This window comes from Coptis chinensis, chromosome 5 (assembly GCF_015680905.1).
Source record: "Coptis chinensis isolate HL-2020 chromosome 5, ASM1568090v1, whole genome shotgun sequence".
NCBI lineage: Eukaryota > Viridiplantae > Streptophyta > Magnoliopsida > Ranunculales > Ranunculaceae > Coptis > Coptis chinensis.
In genome coordinates this window covers 96,984,074-97,007,102 of record NC_141460.1, presented here as the reverse complement: position 1 = coordinate 97,007,102, position 23,029 = coordinate 96,984,074, and the positions used below count along the sequence as shown (strand labels likewise).

Genomic DNA, 23,029 nt, shown 5'->3' with positions numbered 1-23,029 from the left:
ACACGTTCCTCTCGACTTGTACATTTGTATATAAAATTGTAAATAAATAAAAACTTAAAAAAAAAAAAAAAAAAAAAAAAAAAAGGTTTGAATGTGATTATGTCATATTCCAGTGGATGACATTTTTAATGCCGATCGTTTTAATATCTCATTGGTTCAATTTGGAGTTAAAACGAATCGAAATTCCACATTTGAAATTTTAGAACATTTCGGGACATAGGGGGAATTTCTGGAAATCATTTGGGCTTGGGCCAAAAATTGGACCTGACCCAAAATCACTGACCCGGTTACAAAAGCCACACGTGGGGCACCCACGTGTCCAACCCTCACATTTCTTCTCCCCCAAAATCCAGATCTTGGTCTCCCTAAAACTCACCAAGGCCGACTATCTGAACCGAATTCAACCGGCACGACGCCAAGCAAACTCCACTAATTGAACCCCTTCCTCCAAAGACCATCTCCTCCATCACTCCTAGCAATTTCCACCCTCAGAAAATCATCTAGACCTCTCTATGGCAAAGACGAAGGAGAATCCACGGTTGAGAAATTTTTGAAAATCTCTACAATTCAGGGATGTTTCATCCATTTTTCGATGAGGAAATTGCTAGTAGAGAGTGGGAATATCTCTTGCATCGAATTCCAGCTCAGTATTCCGAAGATTTAGTGTTGAAATTTTACAACAATGGAGGTTTCCGGGGTGATGAATTTTGGATTATGGCGGATGGGTTGGAATGTGAACTCTCGCTGGAGTTAATATCGAATACAGCACAGATTCCGATAAACTCTGATAGTCCGACCCTGTTGTTGTTAGAGTATTCGACTACGAGGGACTTAATGTTTGACACACTTCTCGAGGGAGAGTACAATATTGGCTCGAACTGCGTGTACCAGCACTCGCTCAGACGAAACCAACTAGCCATCACTCAATGACTGGCTTACAACGTCATTGGAACTTCAAAGACATCTGACGTGAACAAGACATTCTTGCACCTGTTGTGGATCCTCCAGGAGAAGAAGAACACTTTCTGTATGGTCCATTTCCTGGGCCATGTTCTTACGACTGCGTCAAACGGGAGGGTCTATTTTCTTACGTACTCATTTATCCATCCAGTTTGCCTTTGTCGTTACCTATTTCTTTACTTCATCCACTATGGCATCTTCATCAAACATGGTACCTCCCAAACTCATTCCTGAGCAATCCTTTCAGTCTATGATAGATTCCAATACCTATGGCCATCTCTTCCGTAACTACATTACAAACATCGGGTGGTCTTCCCTAATTCTTCAACCTGACCAAACTTATTCTCCGAGTTTGGCTGCATACTTTTATGCTAATATGGAAGGCACACCAGCATTCAACCATGCGCATGGTTTCTACTTAGACGGGTTCACAATCCTAGTTGGTGACACACATCATATCTTTTCTGAACAACAACTTGTCCTAACTTTGGATCTTCCATATTACAAACCTGCTGCATCATGGCATTACATCTATCATAATTCTTACCGTTCCTTTCAGTGGCAAGCGTTTCGCGATTCTTATGGTGATGGTCTTGAGATTAAACGAGAAGGAAATGGCCATGTGCCATGGCGCGACATCACCATTCCATTAGCAAGCATGACCATGAACATGGGGACCTGCGATGTTGTTTATACTCCGAACATTATGGGAGATTGGCATTTTTCATCGCCAATGAGGCTGCCTCGCCAGATTCGATTAATCTTGGCTCAAGGTCATACATTATTTAACATCTTAGGGTTGTGTTATCTCCAACCTGAAACGAGCCCGCACTTTTCGGGATCGGATATATACTTTTACCCAGAATCGCTTTGCGAATCATGAAGACACATTTCCCGAGTTTGCGCTACTTTTCATGATTGGGTTAAGGTAGATTCTATGTGCCCAGCAAACAGAATCATTCATTCATTGAGGTTTCGGCAATGGAAGCGCCCCGCTCGGTACCTGAGGCATGTTCGATGTTTCCCGAAGGACGACGATATGAAGAAAAATTTGAGGAAATCCGGCGACAAAGAATGGGCAGAAATTTGGCAGACTATTATCTTTTGGCGCGATGCTAAGGAAATGTATTTCCTTAAAGAGGACGCCAGACCTTCACATCCTGCTGGATGGTAAATTTGAGCTTGCCATTGTACATATATCTAGCCAAACCTCATGTTTGGTGTGCTGTTGTTTTTCATGTTTGGTGTGCTGTTGTTTTTCATGTTTGGTGTGCTATGTATCGTGTGTTATGTTTCGTGTGCTATTGAACATTTTATTGTTTCTTTCTGAATAATATATTATGTTCTCCAACCTTCGCATTCCAAGCAATCTAGCCCCTAATTTTGCTCACGGTTCTCGTGTACTTTTCTCTTTATTTATTGATACTTCCGAGGGACTAAGCATCATTCGTTTGGGGTGCTTTTACCCCAGAGCAAAAATTAGGCAAATTGTAGCCCGTATATAGTTTTATTTTCATGTTAATAATTGTACTTAGTGACAAAGTCTTGTTTCCTTTTCAATGATGAAAATTGTCTAGAAATCTCACATTAGTATCCGAATTAGGATTTGTTTTTAAGAAACTTAAGATAATAACGTGATGCAATAGTTTATACATCTTTTATGAACATTCATGCACTGAGTATCATCGATTGTACATAGCAGTAAGTTTCTGAAACCAACAGTTAGTTACTTAAACTATAAATCCTGTGAGAATCTAACCAAAAGCCTTGACATGAGTGATTTGTGTGTGTGATGACACAGAGGAGTAGTTCTTCCGATTAAAAAAATCACGCGTCTACTTACTTGATCACCACCCGAACCCTAGGCGAGAATTTAGACCTTCTTTGGATCGACATAGCTAAAAATTCTTACCTGTTACAAATTTTACCGCTAGTCACTCCACTGAACCTTTCATCAAACCTTTCACTTTCACCAAGAATTCCTTACCCATCTATTAAACCAAATAAAAGAATCTACCTAAGTGATGAGTATGAGAAATAGAATGAAATGTGGAAAAATAAAGAGAATGACTTATCCCAAATAAAAATCAGTTACTTGCTTCAGGAAAGAAAAATACAATCATGTTCTTAAGCAATAAAAAATTAAAAAAAAAAAAATCATCATCAGAGGCTTAAGAACAAGGTTGGAAAACTCAGTTAGAAGAAGGAAATAAAACAAGGAATCCTCTAGTATAAATATCTTAAAGACCCTATTATCTCATACTCGTAAATTTTGATTATCCATTTCCATTTTCTTGTACACTATCACCTAAGCCCCACAATACCTAATAAAGACCTCTAGCTCAATTAGGAGTAGGGTGGTGTGATAATAAGTAGTAGACGTGATTGATCGACATCGGCTCCTCTGACTATCATTGAGATGTGAGGAAACGTGTGCCCACTGCACACTGGAGTTAACAAAACCCGAGTGGTAAAATTTTGAGTGGAATTGTGTTTCGACACATACTTGTGAGAACCCATTTAGGTACACTCTCCAAAGGATTCAGAAACAACCCTGCTAGTACATTTCAATGAAAAGTTCACTGCATGCATGATCATATGTAGATGTTTTAATTATTGAATGCGTATTAACTTGAGTTTCAAAGAAATCAATCCTCGTTCCCTGCTAAGGAGATGTATGGATATCTGAGATTAATTTAGGAAACAAGTTTTTGTCACTGAGTCGTTGTAGTATAAATGAAGTTTGTGAGTATCTTCTCTGGAAAACTCTCACGAGGCTATAACTCGTCCACTAGGGAATTCCTAGTGGTTTAAGGCCTTATTGCATATGGTCAATGCAACCGCACTCTGCGAAACAAGAATTAGTTAGGACTGCACATTTTTTGCCACTTATCTGTTTTAATGTCTCTTCTTTGCTTGAGGACAAGCAAAGTGATGTTTGGGGGTAGTGTGATAAGCACCCAAAAGTGTATTATGAAACCCCGTTGAGACATATAAATTTGGTTAATTATGTGTTTAATAATCATGAAATAAATATGTTTTCACACTTTTGTAGGTATTCGCAGTAAACATGGAAATATTGGTTAAACCTGCGATAAAGCACGGGGAACGACGTATATATGAATTCTTCCAAATCCGCACAGAAGCATCAATCTTCCGAAGCTCCTACCTCTTGAACCAGGACTCCAAATGCGACAAGTGAGCTGCTCAGATAATCAGGGCGATGATCTCTACGCATAGGCGGGAAGTTGTAAAATTGCCCAAAGACCGGACCGCCACTGGACTGCACATGGACCCACTATGCAGGCCCGCAAGATTGGATGAGTCATCAATCATGGAGCATGTCAAGACAAAAATGACAAATTATTGGTGCAAAGTTGACACATTGCATGTAATTAATTAGATTAGGTATTAATAGTGAAAAAAAGGCAAGGTGTCACTTTGTTTTAATGTGGTGGATAAAGATGAAGTAAATGTGGTTTGATATTTCACGTGGGAAGAAATGAGATTTCTCTCAAATGGAGAAGAAAACAAAACAAGGGGGGACACTCCATTTACTCTCTTGACTTCTTTTCTTTACCTTGTATTATTTTAGTTCCTTAGTCATTTTTTATTATTTAGTTTTTAGTTTTGTAAGAAATAGCTTGTAATAGTTTTAATGGAGGAAACTTTGGTTTTCTTCTAGGAAATAAATCAAAAGCAAGTGAGTTTAGATAGTTAGTTTTCTTCTTCCCTTTTCTCTCTCTCTTTTTGTTACTTTCTAACTTGTAATCCTTTATCCCAAGGATCATGAGCTAACTTCTCTTTTGGGGAGTTAATAAAACTCGTATGAGGGAAAATCTTTGTTGTTGGTTTGGTAAGTTTTTTAGGAAGAACAACTAGACCTACATCCTATCCCAAAATGATAGTTGGTGTAGTGTCTAGTTAGGGATCAAAGTGATGAGCTTAGAGATAAGTCATTGCTTTGGTTCCACTTGCTAGCATGTATGAGCTTAGAGATGAGCCATACATGTTAGGGATCAAGTTTTCTTTTATTAGGACTTGTCTATGAGTTCTAGGAAGAATAAAATAAACTTATTAAAATCAAACAACAAAGTTATCTTCACATGAGGAGGATTAACTCTCCACCTTTTCTTTTAGTAAAATTGTATTGTGTCTTAGTTGCATGATTTTAAAACTTAATGTTTTTAATTTTTGTGTAGAAAAATCTAAACCAATTATTTAGAATTAATATAATCATATTTAAACTTACTCACTAGTTCCCTAAGAGTAAAAACCAAGTTGTAGTTTGTCCTAGACTTTAGGTTAGTTCGAATTCTTACTCCAACTATATGAACACGAAGATCGTGAGTAAGGAAAACTTTGAATTCGCACTTTTGTTCAATAAGATATTCAAATCTCTAACGTAGTAAAAAGGTGGATATCAGAAACAGTTAGTAACGAGCACAACAATGTTCCAGCTATTCTGAGGCAACAAAATAACACTTTAACATAGGTATTTCAGTATTTGAAGTCTTGACCTAGAACTTAAAATGTTTTATTGTCAGTAGCTTTTATAAATAAACATACTGAATTGAATACTGAAACTAGTTTGCCAAGGCAACAATCAAAAGAACAAAATCCACCACTCTATCAACTGAAATCTATTGAACAAAAGAAAAAGAAAACGGAAAGCTCCCTTATATGACAATATAGCTAGTAAAAGTATGAATATTTGAGAACGGCAATGCAAGCTACGAGGCCGCTAATAAAATAAACAGAACATGGGACACACACAATATAAGATTGTTGTAAACACATGAGTTGTTGAATATCTACGGATTAAAGTTGAACAAGACAGTAAAGAGAGAAAGAAGTTAATCACATACGCTTTTGTGGACAGATTCTATCTCTGAACTCTCCACTTTTGTAGTGGCAACGAGAAACACCTGTATAAATACAAAAATGTAAACTAAATATTCCTTTGCGTCAAGTTAAAACCATCGGGATAACGATGACAAACACAGGAAGCTACAAAAAGTACCTCAAAAAAAGGGTTGAGAAGAAATAATTTATAATCTAATACTTATTTAACTAAAAAAACAAAAAAAAAGAACACTTCTAAGTTTGACATTGACATTGAGAGAAATTGCGATCATTCGATAGTTTAATAAAACCCTGTAACACCAAAGAGTCATATGGAGCTTGAAGATCGATCATGCCATTGGAGGATAACAGTCAAAGAAAGGAGCTATAAAATATCTTTTCAGTTCTTTGAAAAAATATTACAATGAGACCTTTCCCTACATAAATTTAAAGAGCAGTGTCGTAGCACAAATCCAAATTCGGTGGTAGAGTTACTCTTCTAATAATGAAGAAGAAGATTGTGAAGGTGGATGAAGAAAAGGACTCGAAGGCATATCCAACTCTTCAATGTTTCCTTCTAACATCTCTACCACCTTAGTCATAGAAGGCCGATCCGTTGGGTGTGTTTGTATGCACCAAAGTGCCACTACAATCATCTTTTTGGTTGTTTCCTCAAACATCTCACAGGATCCTTCTATAGTGAAGTCTTGTTTAAGATGATTATATACCCACTGCGGAAAATATATCTCACTCAAGTTCTCCACTTTTGTGTTAATGTTCTTTCTTCCTCCAATCATTTCAAACACCATCATTCCATAACTATAAACATCCGACTTGTGAGACACCCCGCCAAAGTTTCTGCAGTAAACTTCAAACCGGGTGCAATGTAACCTATAGTTCCTCGAGCTCCAACCATGGACACGGTATTAATCGACATCTCTTGTTGGACAAAGTTTGGCCATCCCAAAGTCGGAGATTTTTGGGCAAAAATCTTCGCCTAGAAGGATATTGTGAGGTTTTATGTCGAAATGTAAAATGCGCGATGTTACAACCACGATCGAAGTACTCCAAACTCGCAATGCCAAGTGCTATTAGGTAAAGCTTTTCCGTTCCCAAAGGAGGCGTTAAGCTTGATTCCTTCTCTTTGTAAATAAACATTTCAAGTGATCCATTCGGCATGAACTCATACACGAGCTCTTTTGGCTCTCTCGGTACAAAAGCCGAGAAGGTTGACCACATTGACATGGTTAGTTTTGCCAATGGTAGCAACTTCATTGACAAAATCTTCTCCATTACCCTTTGACTCATTCAATACCTTCACTGCCACTAAACGGCCATCACGAAGCTGTCCTTTGAACACGCAGCCATATCCTCCTTTGCCTAATGTATCTTTAAAGGAATTGGTCATTTTCTTGACTTCTGAATACTTGTACCTTTGTAGACCAAGACATCCATAGTTCTCCAAGAACACTTCCACATTTGTTGAAGTCTCCTTTTTATTCCACCAACGAGAGACAAATGAGAAAATTATCTTCCTGTAAAGTACCAATAAAATTGTAAGAACTACTCCAACTCCAAAGAGTACACCTGTAAACAAAGAGGTAGCTTTTAAATTAAAAAACTGCAAATGTTTTTATAAAGAGCCGATACATGATATATAGTATATAGTAAGCTCACCAATAACACCAATAATAGCTATTATCTGGATTGCCATATTGCCTGCAATGCAAACATGTGGTTATCTTAGCACATGGCATGACCATAGTCACAAGTTCATTTTATTGAATCGTACAATAATTTTGTTGTTCTTTTTTCTCTTAGAATTCCGAGTGCATTACAAGCTCTATCTCAATTTCTAATACCAACGATATTTGAACTGTCATCGAAATGATTTTTCATGCTAAATTCGCGTTAGAATCACTTATAAACAATATGGATAATTACTTAAAAGAATGAATTACTTGTTTGATAATAGTGTAGAATTAAGAAAAGATGATTATTCATTTATTTGTAAGGATTAGAAATTATAAATTAGAAACATACCTCTATCATAACGATAGTAGATGCAACTACGAAAACTTTTACTATTAAACTGGCAAAAACCTCCTGATTTCTCGCAGTCCTTACATTCATTAGTAGGCGCAGACCAGTTGAGCTTAAACCCTAGTTTTAATTCCTGTGTTAAGTTTGGTGCCGCGTTACTAAACGTTGCCACTACACTCTCCGAACAGGTTTTGTACCCATCTAATCCTATTGGAATGTTACCTTCAGTGAAAGCATAAGAACGTTCATTTGTGGTGTTGTCTAGACAAGGAATAAGCTGCTCGACATTTTGGGTATTGTTGGTGCAATTGTAGAAAAAGTTCATATTGGTATATCCACTGTAGTAGCTCAAGTACGGTGTGGATTGTAACGAGAAATTTCTTCGTGGTTGAGGACAATCTTGGTCTACTATATCCACGTCCACTATTCTTACAAACTTCTGACTGTAATCTATCTCTCGCACAAGATAGTGGTGATTGGAGATATTAATGACCGGACGGGAGTCTAAACATTTTATCACTAATCCTGGATATCCACTATCATTGGAAGTATACCCGGGATAGATATACCCGTCATTTCTCACAATCTGGTCACCTGAATTAAGTTGAAACGGGTAATCAACAGCTAAATAGGATGTACAATTCTCGGAAGTGACTAGAAGAATTCCATTCAGACCGACGAGAACTAGGACGAAAGTGAGGTACTGAAGCAATTGAAACATTATGACACACATACTATACTTCTGATCTGTTTACAACTCTTGAGCAGGTCAGTGGAACAACAGGGACAAGATTTTTAATAATAGAGCTCATCTCCATAGACGACTTCATCAAGTCTTCTGCCATTCAATTCCACATAATGTGTGGTCATAATTGTTTTAGGCCCACTTGGTTTGAACCTTGTGCTCTCGTGGTAAAACCCAGCGGCTGAGACCAAGTTATATTTCACAAACTTTACAAACCAAGAAATAAGTGACACGTTGGAATGCCGAAAGAGAATTCACTTCTTCAAGAGATTGGTCATTTGAAAAAACAAGTACAAGCATTAGATAAGAATTTAATTTCGGAGGAGGGAGTGAAGGAAATGGTTGTTAAGGAAATGATGGTTTTATATAGCGGAGTAAATGAAGAGATGAAAAAGCCGAAGAATAAGAGGGTTTCGTCTTTGAGGAAAGGCTCAGAAGGCGTGGAGGTTCATGGGCAATGCAGGTCTGCTTGCATTTCCGCTAAGAAATTTCAAAGTGAGTTTGGTTGATTGATTTTATTTATATATAATTTGAATTGAATAAGTCCATATAATTTTTTTATGACACTTGTGTATAAGATCTGTTACTGATGAAAAAGAATTGCGCAGACAGTTCCATGTTTTGGTGAATTTTGCTATAGATGAGAAGTCGGACATTGGAATGTAGCATGCACTTATGAATAATAATAATTAAAGGACAATTAACATAACCACAGAAATGAGGCTAGTCAAGACAGACTGACATGATGCTTTGTGAACATAGTGTTATTACTACCTGGTGCTCTGCACTTCTGCAGAAATCAGATCTCTATAGCATTCTGGGTTGCAAAAGCGCTCTGCTTATAAACTTTTTTTTGCTTATTTTATATGTAGAAAGTAGTGAACTAGCTGAAACTTTCATAATCACATATCGTCTTATAGACAGATATTTAAAAACATTGCGCATTGTCGAAGGATTTTGGGATATTAGACGTAAAGGTGATACTTAGCACATTTTACTATTTGAACTGGTCAGAAGGGGTCTCATATATTGTAAATTGTGAGGATGAAAAGTTGGAGACGTTTTTTAGGAGAAGAACTTGATTATGCCTCACTATGCAAGAGGGAAAATGTGCTTGATAAAATTTATAAAACAAATATACTTAATTGTGTGTACTTGCACTTTATACCGGATAGCATCTCAGTTAGGATAGAGCTAAAATGTCATAGTAATGGGTGTATATTCGACAGGAGTAACCCAAGTTTGTTATGGTAGTAACATGAATTCCTTTGGTTTCTCACCTATAAGTTGAAACTTGAAAGTGTTAAACCTAAATCTCTGGAATGAAATTTGGATTCTAATAGGGGTGTGATCATGACAGGAAGCATTACAAAAACTGGGATTTTATTCAGGTGAGGAAGATATGGAGTTTTCTAGCTTCTCGAGTGGGACTGAACGTGCTGTAAAAACTTGGCAAGTGAGTGGTGTATTTGTTGCTTGCTCTGTCATTTTTCTTTATAAAATCAAAATGGTGGGAACTCAATCCTGTGTTTCACAAAAGAAAAAAAAAAGGGGAGAAGAAAGAAAAGGAAAAGGAAGAATAGTATTATAGTAATAACCAATATATAACTTAACTACTTCAAAAATGATGACAGACCTCATTAGGTGCTTTTGAAGATGGAATTATAACAGCTGAACTCTTGGAAAAGTTATTTATGGCGCAAGGAGCAGTTGTCCCTAACTTTCATGTAAGTGCGGATTAGAGCCGGAAAGGTTTATTTAGTTAATCTATAGTGGAAACCTTGTTAATGCTTATGCTTCATGGTTTGTTGGATAGTTGGCATATAATGTCATGCTGCCTGCTGTTGGATACTATTACTTATACTGTTGGGATGTTGTCTATTAGTACCTGTTCCACTGCAATGTAGCAAAGTATCTCCACGTGTCTTTTACTTTACAAGATATTGTTGGAGGTTTTAATATAGTAAGTCGAAAACAAGAATAGCCTTCCCTTTCAATGGATAGATTAAGAGGAAACATAACTTGACACACAGATATGTATAAATCCGACATGGATTGTCCATGTTGAAGTCTTATATTAAGGAATGGCAACCCTTGGAACACCCAAGACCTGCTCGTTTTGCAGCAAACAAGAACTATTGTATTTTTGATGCTCAAGAAGTGAAGACAGTTAGAAACTTTGCAAAATTGGAAAGACAGTTTTCAGTGCAGCTCTCCTAAATCCAAATGTTCCTCATTTGGAGGGCTTTGGTAAAAAACAGTCTTCCAATGAATTTCAAAAAAATTTAGTGATTATCTATAGCTGAACCCGTGGCTGGAATAATGAAAGTTTAGCTAAACAAAGTTGCGTGCAACAAAGGAAGTTTGTTCGGGTTGCAGGTTCTTTTTCATTGCCTTGCTCTTGTGGAATTCGTATGGTGTCGCTCTATAACATAGTACCACATAACTTCACATTTTGTGGCTCCCAAAGAAATTGTTTTAGTGGTGCTCTAGAGGGCAAAGTTTTAAATGTGATAGTGGGTCCAGATAGACCCCATCTTGAATTGGTTTGTAAGTGCTTACATCAATTGCTGTTACGGATGCAAGGCAAAAGCCTAGTATACTTGTAGAAATGCCTTACCAAATTCCCGGGCTTTCTGATGAAGTAATGCACATAGAGAAATAGATACTCTCTTTCAAGTTTCCAATACTTTTCACTTTCTGAATTTGAGGCTTATAGGCAGTGATTTATTCAGTTTTCTGTTGCCACTTGTTTTAGATGGGACTCGTATATTTATTTATCAATCCCTGATCTCCTCACCTTATAATGCTGGAGCAGGTGTATGATGTGACTAAATTTCTGGAGGACCATCCTGGGGGTGATGACGTTCTGTTATCAGCTACAGGTATAGATTCATATGAAGTTCTTTAGCCAAGTCATTTTAGTTAATTTTGACAGTTTTGTCTCAAAAGTTTATTAGATCTGATTGCTGTGTATTGTGGGAGGGAAGGATGCAACTGATGATTTTGAGGATGTTGGTCACAGTAGCAGTGCCAGGGCGATGCTGGATGACTTCTTAGTTGGGGAGATTGATGCATCAACCTTCCCAGTCAAGCAGAAGTACAGTCCTCCTAAGCAGCCTCACTACAACCAGGATAAGACATCAGAGTTTATTGTCAAGCTACTTCAGTTCCTGGTCCCCCTGGCTATCTTGGGTCTGGCCTTTGGCATTCATCTGTACTCTAAGTCAACCTAAGCTAGAGGTCATTATTCCAGAAAGTTTGTTTATGATTTGCACCTAGTCTAGTCTTCATTATCTCTTTTTGGCAGTGGTTTTACTACTCGGGAGCAAATTTTATTTGGTGGAAGTTTCTGGCCTATGTGATGTATTGTTGAAGACTTGAAGTTCTACATGTCGTTGGTTCCTTCTTTATATATGGAAAGACTCATTAGTTCATTACATTTTCTATTTTCTTTACGTTTAATGTGGTGAACACTTGGCAGAATTGCTTTTTTGATCGTGGATCTGCTGGCTTCAGCTATTTGCAGATAAATTATTTTTCCTCCTCTTGTATTGATTTTTTATTATAAGTTCATCAGAAGAAAAGATAGCAAAAAAAGTCAGGTTGCCCCAAAGATGATTTTTGCATGTACTCTACATTGAAACTTATGGACGCTGGTCTTTTCATCTAGGTTCTGCACTCAGAAGTCAGAATTCAGTTTCTATCCACTCCGACTTTTCCTTTCCCAAAGATTTGAATAAGAATGCTTCACCTATTTATCTTCTCCCTAAATGGTTTCCATATGTTTGCCACGAACTGTTCTCCCAACTGACTCAGAAAGATTAACAGCTATATATACATTGGGTTTTAGCATGTAGAACAATAATGAAGTTTGCAACAGTTCTTAATGTACATATTTTTACTCTACATATGGTCTTGGTCTACTATATCCACGTCCGCTATTCTTACAAACTTCTGATCGTAATTTATCTCTCCCACAAGATAGTGGTGGTTGGAGATATTAATGACCGGACGGGAGTCTAAACATTTTATCACTAATCCTGGATATCCAGTATCCTTGAAAACCCAGAATTGATATACCCCATACTTGCCATAATCTGGTCACCTGAATTAACTGGAAACGGGTAATCAACAGAAAAACCGGCTATACAATTCTCGGAAGTGACTAGAAGAATTCCATTGAGGCCGATGAGAACTAGGACGAAAGTGAGGAACTGAAGCAATTGAAACATTATGACAACTCCAATCTCACACACACATACTATACTTCTGATCTGTTTACAACTCTTGAGCAGGTCAGTGGAACAACAGGGACAAGATTTTTAATAATAGAGCTCATCTCCATAGACGACTTCATCAAGTCTTCTGCCATTCAAATCCACATAATGTGTGGTCATAATTGTTTTAGGTCCACCAGGCTTTGCACCTAGAGTCCTAGAGGATGAGACCAAGTTATATTAACATGCAGTGTTCAATCAATCTTAAATAAACCTGCTTTATTTAAGATTCTTGGGCAATGCAGGTCTATTTCCGCTAAGAAATTTCAAGGTGAGTTTGATTGATTGATTTTATTTATATATGATTTGAATTGAATAATTTCATATAAATTTTTTATATGACACAAACGATATGGATACTCTGAACATTTGATCAGTAGTCCTGGATATCCATCATCACCGACAATAGCCCCATCATTAATTTGATACCGAAATGGATATCGAATATTAGTAGCATCCGGACAATAACTGGATGTCTCTGCAAGAACTCCATTCAGACTGATAATGATGAACCTAAGGAGTTGAAGCAACTGAAACATGACTACTTGAATGTTGAGCACATACTACTCCTCTAGTCCTCTGCTAATCTTCTTTTTATTTCTTGGTCACCAACTCAGTTGACACAATGTTCTGTATTTCTAAGTCATCAGTATACAATTTTAAGTAAGAAGTGAAAGCCAACTAGAAGCTTCATTTAGCTTTACATGTGCTAAGATGGATGAATGTTCTTACTCATAGAGCTGCATTATACTACATCCTCATGTGGCACCCACTTTAACCTTCACAAAATTTATGAATTCATTACTCATGGTAGGTTGCTGCAACAACTGCATAGCATCCAAAGCGCCATCTGTTTACAACTCTTGAGCAGCTCAGTGGAACAACAGGGACAAGATTCTCTCTCCTTTAAAGAATACGCCCCACCTATAGGTGTTTTTTCACAAGTCGTTTTTTTGTTTTTCTGATTTTGCCCTCACCAAATACTATTATTACAACCCACGCCAAAACCGAAATTTTAACAATTTTATAATTCCAAACAAATTTTTACACTATTATTACAACTTAGGCCATCTGAAATTTCGACAATTCCATCCAAACTTTCGACAATTTCATCAGAAATTCCAGACAAATTTTCAGAATTTTTTTTTTTTTTTTTTTTTTAGCCCGACAAATTTGACATAATTAGTCTAAATTAGTGGGTTAGTGGCATAGTTAGCAATTCGTAATACAGCAAAAATTCAATACGGAAAATATTTGAATAAAATTCGAGCTTCGATAAGAATTCGTTTTTTCAATTCGGATTAAAAAAAACAAAAACGGCTAAAATTCAGGTTCATAAGTAATTCGAGTATAATACGAAACTAAAAATAAAAAAATACGATAAAATTTGACAACATACTCGGCAAACTTATAGTGAAAATACGAATAATTTGCGAATAATTCACGAATAATTCATGAATTAATAATTTCTTGCCGAATTAACAAATTATTTCCGTATTATTGATAAATACGACCTTTTTAAACGTTTTCCAAATTAAACGAATAATTCGCCGAATTACTAACTATGGTTAGTGAGACTTCCTTACATCTAGAGCAACAAATTGGGTCGGAAATTTAAATTTTTAATAATCGATTCAAATTTAAATTTTGGAATCGGAAATTTTTATTAACCCGATTGATTTCGGTTTCCGATAGATAACATAAAATAAATGTGAAAAACAATAGTCACATCGCGCGTGCCAACATAGATTTCACGCTCATCGAGCATGCCCAGAATGCTAGTTTTAATAATAGAGCTCATCTCCAATTCTCGATAGACGACTTCATCAAGTCTTCTGCCATTCAAATCAAATCCACATAATGTGTGGTCATAATTGTTTTAGGTCCACCTGGCTTTGCACCTAGAGCATGAGACCAAGTTATATTGAGTCTACAATTCTAAGCTAAGTGCAAGCAGTGAAACATGCAGTGTTCAATCAAACTTAAATAAACCTGCTTTTCTTGAGTAATAAGTCGTTCAGTTTTGGATAAACCTGCTTCCCTCTTATCTAAAAAAAAATTAAAAAAGAATAGTAAGTCGTTCAGTTTTGGATTTTAGGAATTTGTAATGACTTGACTTCACCCTAAATGACACGATAAGAGCATCTCTAGGTGGACGTATCCGTGGTCGCATTCTTCAAATTTGAAGAAATGCGTCGGAATTTCCCGGAATTCCAACTCTAGGTGGTCGATTCGCGGGTCGCGATAACCCGTCTGTTCGCATTTTTGTTCATTAAACGGAGGTTTGGATGCGGATCGCGGGCATTAATAGTAATGTGTCAAGCCATCTAATGTAAGCCCCAAGTTTTTTGACTTTGAATTAACACCACGCCGCCAAGAGTGAAATCGGGCGGGCCACTACTACTAATGTCGCAAGTTATTTTTTTTTTACTTTTTCAATTTGACGCGACAGTGGGAATGTCGCGTGAGTTTTTTTTTGAACTTGGGGGCTTAATAGTTGTAATGTCGCTACGCCAAGATTTAATGTCGTAGCAGGTCATCTCCAATGAATTTTATGATGGCGAATTTGCGACCACCTAGAGTTGGTCGAAATTTGCTATCAGATTTTGTGGTAGCATTCTTCAAATTTGAAGAGTATGCTACCACCACCTAGAGATGCTCTAAGCAGTTTTAATTATGCGATGATTCACAAAGATTCAACCCAAGTACAGTTTCACCATTTGCGTGTAACCATTGTCAATTGTCAAACACAAAGAATCCAAGTTCACAACAGCTCAGTATCACCTTTACAACTAAGTGGCTAACACCTACACAGGATTGTATTCTTTCAACATTAATTTCTTTCAACATGAATCGGTTACAAAAGGGTACAATACTACAATGTTCCTTCTTTCCTTTTATATATTACAGGGTTATCAATCTCTTCTTCCAAACGATGTGAAAACAGTGTAAGGTAAATAGCACCATGTTCCTTCATCTTCTCTAAAGCATCTGTTGTGTGCCAACTGACAGACAGGAGCATCTCTAGGGGGGCAAAGTTATTTTAGTAAGAAGCAAGAATATTCTCGAAATCTAGCAGGCAACTTTATATGGCCATGATCACATCGAATATATATATATATATATATATATATATATATATATATATATATGGGTTAGGATACAGCCACAGGTACTGTAGCCACATTGTGGACATGACCGATCCACACCTTTCATCTCCCCATCAACCCAACCGATCCTACGGCCAAGAAATTCCGTGAATTTTGAAAACGAAATTCCGAAAAACCAAAATTTCCGGAATTTTGAAAACAAAAATTTTGAAACCAAAATTTTGAAATGTTTACCTTCTTCTCCAAAAAAACACGAAATCACTCATAAACACGAATTTTGAACCAAAACACGAAACCAAAACACGAATTTTGAAAACAAAAAACACGAAATCAGACATAAACACGAAATGTTTACCTTCTTCTCCAATTAGTTCATCGTTGTGAAAAACAAAATCTCCTCCAATTTCACCGATCTCTCCAAAATCTATAAAGGAGAAAGTTTAAAACAAATCTATAAAGAGATTCATTTGAAGAAGAAATTAGGTATAACTATTCTCTCAACTTAATCTTATTTGGTATTAATGGTTCTTGACTGATTATGTATTTATGTGTAGTGATGATTAACCTGTGTGTATTCTCCACAAATTCGTATTAATGGTTCTTGACTGACAGTTCACAAATTCGTATTAATCTTATTTGGTATTAATGGTTCTTGACTGACAAAGTTCACAAATTTCTTCTTCACGAATTTATGTGTGACTGATTATGATTATGTATTCTTTTCCTTGCAATGAGATAAGCTAGTGTGTAGTGATGATTAACCTTTATGTTTCTTATGTCATCTCATGGAGCATTCTTCATGACTTTAAACAGCCTACCCCAACTACACAAGCAGCTGCTCCACCTACCCTCGCACCAGATCTCCACCCAAAGATTTGTTCCTCTTCCGTGAGTTGCCATGTGGTTCTAACTTATTATTGTACACTTAGTTTGTTGATCTCAAGTACTATACTCTTACGGTTTCGTAATTGAATTTACCTGTTGCAGGGCCCCAGTAAGCACTTGATCTGATTCCGCCACAGGAACGAGCGAGTAAGAATTTTTTTTCTTTTAATAATTTGTTTCTAATTTTGATAATTTTTTTTTTGTGTACTTTCATGTTAAACACAATCTTTCATGTGATACATGAAGTTTTTGGTTCACTGATGAATCAGACTTTATGATGTCAACTGACACTGAAATTACTACCGAGACAGTAAAATGTTGGTTGTTAAAACTTATATGTGATGGTTTTTGGTTCACTGATGAATCAGACTTTATGATGTCAACTGACACTGAAATTACTACCGAGACAGTAAAATGTTGGTTGTTAAAACTTATATGTGATGGTCATTGGCTCTGACCTTGCAAGTAAATGTTTTGATACTGATATGAAAAATGCATCTGCTTTGACTTGACCGTATATTGAGCAAGTATTGCACTGAATTATTATGGAAGTCTTCCTTTTGTAGGACAAGCTTTAGTTAGTCTCACGATGTTGTGTAAAAATTTAGAAACCACAACCTCTACTTACTCATTAGTGAGTATTATCTAGATCTCTAAATTGTTGAATGAAAGGGAACTATTAATTGAAGTGACAACCCAAATTTTGTACTCATACAATCCAATAAATATGTCACCAATTGGATTAATATTATTTAAAGCCGGTAAAGTTACATCATATATGATTAGAAACCACAACCTCTACTTACTCATTAGTAATACATCAGATATGATTAAACTTTAAATATTAATCCAATTGGTTTTGAACTCTATCAGAGTTTTGAACTCTTTCAATGAGTTTGTTCTTTTCGCGATTTCTTCTTCAATTTTTTTTTTCTTTAGAGGTTCATAGATGTAAGGTGCGTGAATCAGACATTTGGTATGGCAGGAGTGTGAACGGATAAAATGTTATAAACCTAGAAGCACTACTCTAATTCAGTTTTTTCTTTTTGTCCTAGAACTTTGACACGTTCGCTTAGTTATTTCTTTTTATTTCTACCATCCTTTCTTTCATCTGTCGAATATCCAATTTCTATTTTTTAGGACGAAAAAATTTGCAACATATTTAATATTGTTTTAATTGAGTAGCAGGGGACAACTAAGTTGGTAGATACAAAGGCCCATTGATTAAGGTACGGTGTCGAACTCATTGAAAAACTTTAGTCTACCAATCTCACTGTCAGTGTTCAGAGTTTTGAACTCTTTCAGAGTTCGGTGAACTCTTTCAGAGTTCGGTGAACTCTATCAGAGTTTTGAACTCGCCGAGTTCGAGTTTTGAACTCGTCGAGTTCGGTGAACTCTTTCGAGTTCAGAGTTCGAACTCGTTAGAGTTTCGTGAACTCTTTCAGAGTTTTGAACTCGTCAGGAGTTCGTGAACTCTTTTCAGAGTTTTGAACTCGCCGAGTTCAGAGTTTTGAACTCGTCGAGTTCGGTGAACTCTTTCAGAGTTCGAGTTTTGAACTCGTCGAGTTTTGAACTCGTTAGAGTTCGTGAACTCTTTCAGAGTTTTGAACTCTGTCAGAGTTCGGTGAACTATGTAAGAGTTTTGAACTCTTTCAGAGTTTTGAACTCTGTCAGAGTTCGGTGAACTATGTAAGAGTTTTGAACTCTTTCAGAGTTTTGAACTCTGTAAGAGTTCGGTGAACTCTATCGAGTTTTGAACTCGTCGAGTTGAGTTTTGAACTCGTCAGAAGTTGGGTGAACTCTTTCGAGTTCAGAGTTTTGAACTCTTCAGAAGTTGAGTTTTGAACTCGGCCGAAGTTAGGTGAACTATGTAAGAGTTTTGAACTCTTTCGAGTTCGTGAACTCTGGCCGAGTTTTGAACTTAGATATAGATTGGCATGCACACCGCCTTTATTTCGTTCTTTGTTTTTCACGTTGGTATTGCAACAATTTGAATTAGTTGAATGTCTTATTTTTAACTCCTATTTATTTTGTAGCAATGCCTCGAACAAAGATCTGAATGTGAAGAATGCAGCAAAAAGTGTTTTCACGGGTGCTAAGAAGTTGTTAGGTGGGGAGTAGTAGTTCGGTCGTGATGAGGAGCCCGAAAAAAAAGAGAGGAAGGAGAACAACCACTTCGCATCGCATCAGTAGAGGGATCGGAAAGCCGGATGATCCCAAAGAATGTTGTAAGTGGTGTAGAGTTAGGAAATCAAAAGAGAAGAAAGGGGACAGTTCTTAGTGATGTAGATGTAGATGTAGATGTAGATGTAGATGTAGATTTAGATTTAGATGTAGATGTAGATGTAGATGACGATGACGATGACGATGACGATGGAGATGGAGATGACGTAAATATGGATCGTGGGAAGAGTGTAGTTCTAAGTCATGCTGATAGTGAAGAAGAGGGTGTTGATGATGCGAAGAAGAGACCGACGAGGGAGGAAGAGGACGCGGAGGAGGAGGAGGAGGATGACGAGGAAGTCCATGTAATTGCACCTCCAAAGTGAATATTGTGGAGAAAGTCTAACAATGACTTGGAGTTCAAGAGAGGTGTTTATGGAGGTGGCCCTTGTGTGTCACATCCGTTGTATGACTATGCAAAGGGTAATGCGGGTGGCTCGCTGGATGTTTGGGAGGGCAGGTAATATTATCATTGAGTGTCTATTAGTATTTAAATTTTGTATTACTAAACTTGTGCATACATTAATACTAAGTTTTTGTTGTTTTAGGCGGAGCTTTAGGGTGTTGAAGTGCCATGGGCACCTAAACAAGTTGGTACAATGGGATATCCTGGGAGAGTGTTCAAACCGGTTTCTACTTTTCACGTGGAGCTTCAAAGAACCGCTTATGTGCTCGGGTCTTAGGTGTATCTGTGCATCGGGATCCCGTGGTTGGTCTCGCGTTTGTGGAGAGGTGGCATCCAGAGACCAACACGTTTCATATGCCGTGGGCGCGAGATGACAATCACGTTGGACGATGTTTCCCAACTCTTAGGAGTTCCGATCAGAGGCAAAGCAGTGACTGGGGACACTGATTTGACCTTGGAACAGACAAAAAGACTCCTCCACAAAGATCTTGGCATACCCATGGATAAGATAGATGCGGAGATGAAATCCAATAAGTTCACTTCCAAAGTTAGGATGGATTTCTTGATGAAGCAGTTTGCTGGGAAGGTAACCGGATGAAGATTTACGTGATGAAAATGGGGTTGTTGTGAAGAAGCGCCAACCCAAAAAGAGGTGCGTTCTTTTCGTGAGAGCTTATCCGTTATTTTTCTTTGGATGTACCGCCTTCACCGACATCGCCCGGAACTGCAGTTCCCGTTTGTTATCCGAGACCGCCAAATTTGCCGAGATCGAGACTACGTGTGGGGTGCAGCCTTTACGGGCTTACTTGTATGTGGGTCTTGGGACTGCCACAAGTGCCAAGGTGAAGGGTGTTTCGTGCTATTTCACTCTCCTACGTGTATTAGTTTTTGTTTTTCTTTTCAATGTCAATTTTATCTATCTATTACAATATTAACCGGGTGTCTATATTAATGTAGGCATGGATTTATGAGTACTTCCCGGTGTTCATGCCATACCCAAATGAGGACTATCAGTTGAGCATGTGCCGTGCTCGTAGGTACTCGATTATTTTCGATCTTTTATGCTAGCACAACAGCTGCATTGAAGCATACCCGAGCCACCATTGATAATATGACTTGTACCGATGTAAGCATTTTTGTATGTAAATAGTTTTATTTATTAATTGATATTATTAGTATGTGGTTAATGATTAATTTCCTCGATCATATGCTATTTGACAGGTTGAATGGTATCCCTATGTGCAAGTCCGAGCTATACGGCCGGTGGATGAAATAGCATTTTTCGAGGGATTTATATGCTTTCTTGATAATGTCGAGCAGTACAATGTTTCGAGGGTTGTACGTCAGTTGGGTCATATGCAGTTTGTACCCTCAGATCCCCCAAGACCAAAGACCTCGACGCGAACTACTTCCGGACGCGGGTATGATGTGAAATTTAATATTGCATCTTCATACTGGAGTAAATGGCAGAATCACTTGATTCAACTTGAACAACGAGGACCCATTCCGTCTTATCCATGGGAGTGTGTTAGTAGATACATGAGTTGGTACGAAAACAATAGTCATATGAGAATGATAAACCCTGATCATCTTAGTCACTACTCCCTACAGAGTCTTCCATATCATAATCTGGTGAGTTAATATCTTACAACGTTAATTTTTGTTTTGTTTTGTTTTGGTATTTTATAAATGTAAATGTATAAATGTAAATGTAGTTTTTCGTTTTAATTTTGACAAAGACTCGTCGCCGATGAAATTTCGCTTGCTCAATCAAGGCCCGCAATTGGGTGGGACTGCGATTCCAGAGGATGCACAGAACGAGTTCATGGAGGCATACAATTTGACCCGGTGCAAGTTCATTGGCGGACGATATCATGAATGAGCATCTTATACTAGGTATGTTGAGTTTGGTTAGTTTAGGGTTTAGTGGTTAGCATAGGATTTAGGTATGTTGAGTCCAAACTCAACATAGGGTTTAGTTTACCTCCTTTTATCTTGTGTTGGGATGAGTGTTGGAAATGGAAATGGTGAACATGAGGAAGCAAGTGGAGAGGTTAGTTTTACAGAATAAAGCACACACACATGTTGACTTTGAAACTGGAAAGCTTTAAGGATTGTGCTAGTGTATAACAGATTAGGACAACAAGGCAAGTTTAGATATACCTTCATGATCCACCAGCACGGGATAGTCCCTAACATGGGGTTTAGGAAGTCCCTAAGGATACTTACACAAAGTATGATTCCCAATTCACTAATACAAGTATCCAGTTATCTAAAGGTAAATTGCTCGACTATCACCAAGCGATGGATTTCACCTTCTACCCAATCGAACGACAACAAAAGCCCCACCGCCACGCATGTAAGCCTTAGTTTGTCTACTCTAAACTGTTATGCAAATGGCATGTTTACTCAATTTTCTTCGAGAATTGAAGTTGCTTCTTTCCCATTACTCTTTGATTAAAGAGTGGATGCTACTAAAAATTTCAAATATTACCCACATAATTCACCTTCTCATGTAAACTTGATATCATTTTGTCTTCAGATCCCCGAATCATTGATCAGCCCATGAAACTAAAAGTTTGTCTCTTTCAAACTGTTATACTAATGGCAATTCAACTCAATTTTCTTGGTGAATTTCAAGATACTTAACCCTACTAAATTTATTTGATGAAAGGATACTTAACTTTACAAATATTAGACACACACACTTCATCAGGATGGAAATTTGTCCAATTTGCCTTGATCATTACGAACTTATCTTATAGGCTGTTAATAGAAGCTTGTTTGCTCTTCTTGACATGTCTGATGAATCCGAGAAGTCATCCAATGCACCAACACGCACTTACGTTCGAGATGCAAAGGCAATGGCAGCAACACCAGCAGACATTAAAGAGTACCCGAATTACTACGTGTTTGTTATCGACATGCCGGGACTGAAATCTGGTGATATCAAAAGAATGTTGGAGGAAGACAATGTGCTTGTGGTCACTTTGGTGAGCGAAAAGAGGGAAGAAGAGAAACAAGGGGCTAAGTATCCGAGGATGGAAAGGAGGATTGGGAAGTTTATGAGGAAGTTTGCATTGCCGATAATGCGGATATGGAGAAGATTTTGTCGTTTGTCGAGATGGTGTGCTTAATGTGATTGAGTTGAAGGTTCCACCACCTCACCAAAGAAGCCCAAGACTATTGAAGTGAAGATTGCTTAGATCTTAGAATATTATGGTTCATGAGTGATATGTGCTTAGATCTTACGTGGTCTTTGTTCCAGCCGCGTTTGTTTAGGAATGTTGTTTATGTGCTTTTAAGGCTTGGAATTAACTTGTGTGCGGTTTGAACTTTGAACTATTAAGAATATGAGTTTGCGCCTTTTGTTTTTCTGTTTGTTTAGAATAATCTTTGTTCAAACTTGGAAGTCAATCAGTCTTTCTCTGATCTTTTACACAGTTAAGCAGGTCCATACAAGCAATATGCTTTTCTCTGTTTTGACTTGTCTCATTGTCACAAAAAAAGACTGAAACGATCAGAGATGATT

General features: G+C 37.4%; 1 protein-coding gene and 2 pseudogenes across 4 annotated transcripts in view; 1 reads left to right on the top strand and 2 right to left on the bottom strand.

Annotated features, from left to right (window-relative positions):
* LOC147500626 (O-fucosyltransferase 1-like) overlaps window positions 1-23,029 on the bottom strand; it is a 120,559-nt pseudogene that overhangs the window by 69,927 nt on the left and 27,603 nt on the right. The gene's annotated exons all lie outside the window — the stretch shown is intronic.
* Window positions 6,270-8,596, bottom strand: LOC147500629 (LEAF RUST 10 DISEASE-RESISTANCE LOCUS RECEPTOR-LIKE PROTEIN KINASE-like 2.5; annotated as a pseudogene). The gene is made up of 3 exons (XR_015196432.1): window positions 7,849-8,596; window positions 7,483-7,524; window positions 6,270-7,392 (listed from the first exon to the last, which is right to left on the bottom strand). The product of XR_015196432.1 is annotated as an LEAF RUST 10 DISEASE-RESISTANCE LOCUS RECEPTOR-LIKE PROTEIN KINASE-like 2.5 (transcript).
* On the top strand, window positions 8,833-12,035 carry LOC147500628 (cytochrome b5, seed isoform-like). Of its 2 annotated transcripts, none has more exons than XM_086562237.1 (5): window positions 8,833-9,088; window positions 9,985-10,049; window positions 10,228-10,320; window positions 11,412-11,478; window positions 11,579-12,035. In XM_086562237.1, the coding sequence occupies exons 1-5, from the start codon at window positions 8,833-8,835 to the stop codon at window positions 11,827-11,829; spliced, it is 732 nt and encodes a 243-aa protein (XP_086418363.1). In that variant the 3' UTR covers window positions 11,830-12,035. The 2 variants fall into 2 exon arrangements, with proteins under 2 accessions (XP_086418363.1, XP_086418364.1); XM_086562238.1 differs by having other exon boundaries at window positions 8,914-9,088; window positions 9,954-10,049.

Excerpts from the sequence above, each read along its gene's own strand:
- LOC147500628 (XM_086562237.1), top strand. The coding sequence starts at position 8,833 with ATGCCGAAAGAGAATTCACTTCTTCAAGAGATTGGTCATTTGAAAAAA. Across the intron at positions 9,089-9,984 it reads TTCCGCTAAGAAATTTCAAA|GTGAGGAAGATATGGAGTTT; the intron begins GTGAGTTTGGTT and ends GATTTTATTCAG. Across the intron at positions 10,050-10,227 it reads GTGCTGTAAAAACTTGGCAA|ACCTCATTAGGTGCTTTTGA; the intron begins GTGAGTGGTGTA and ends AAATGATGACAG.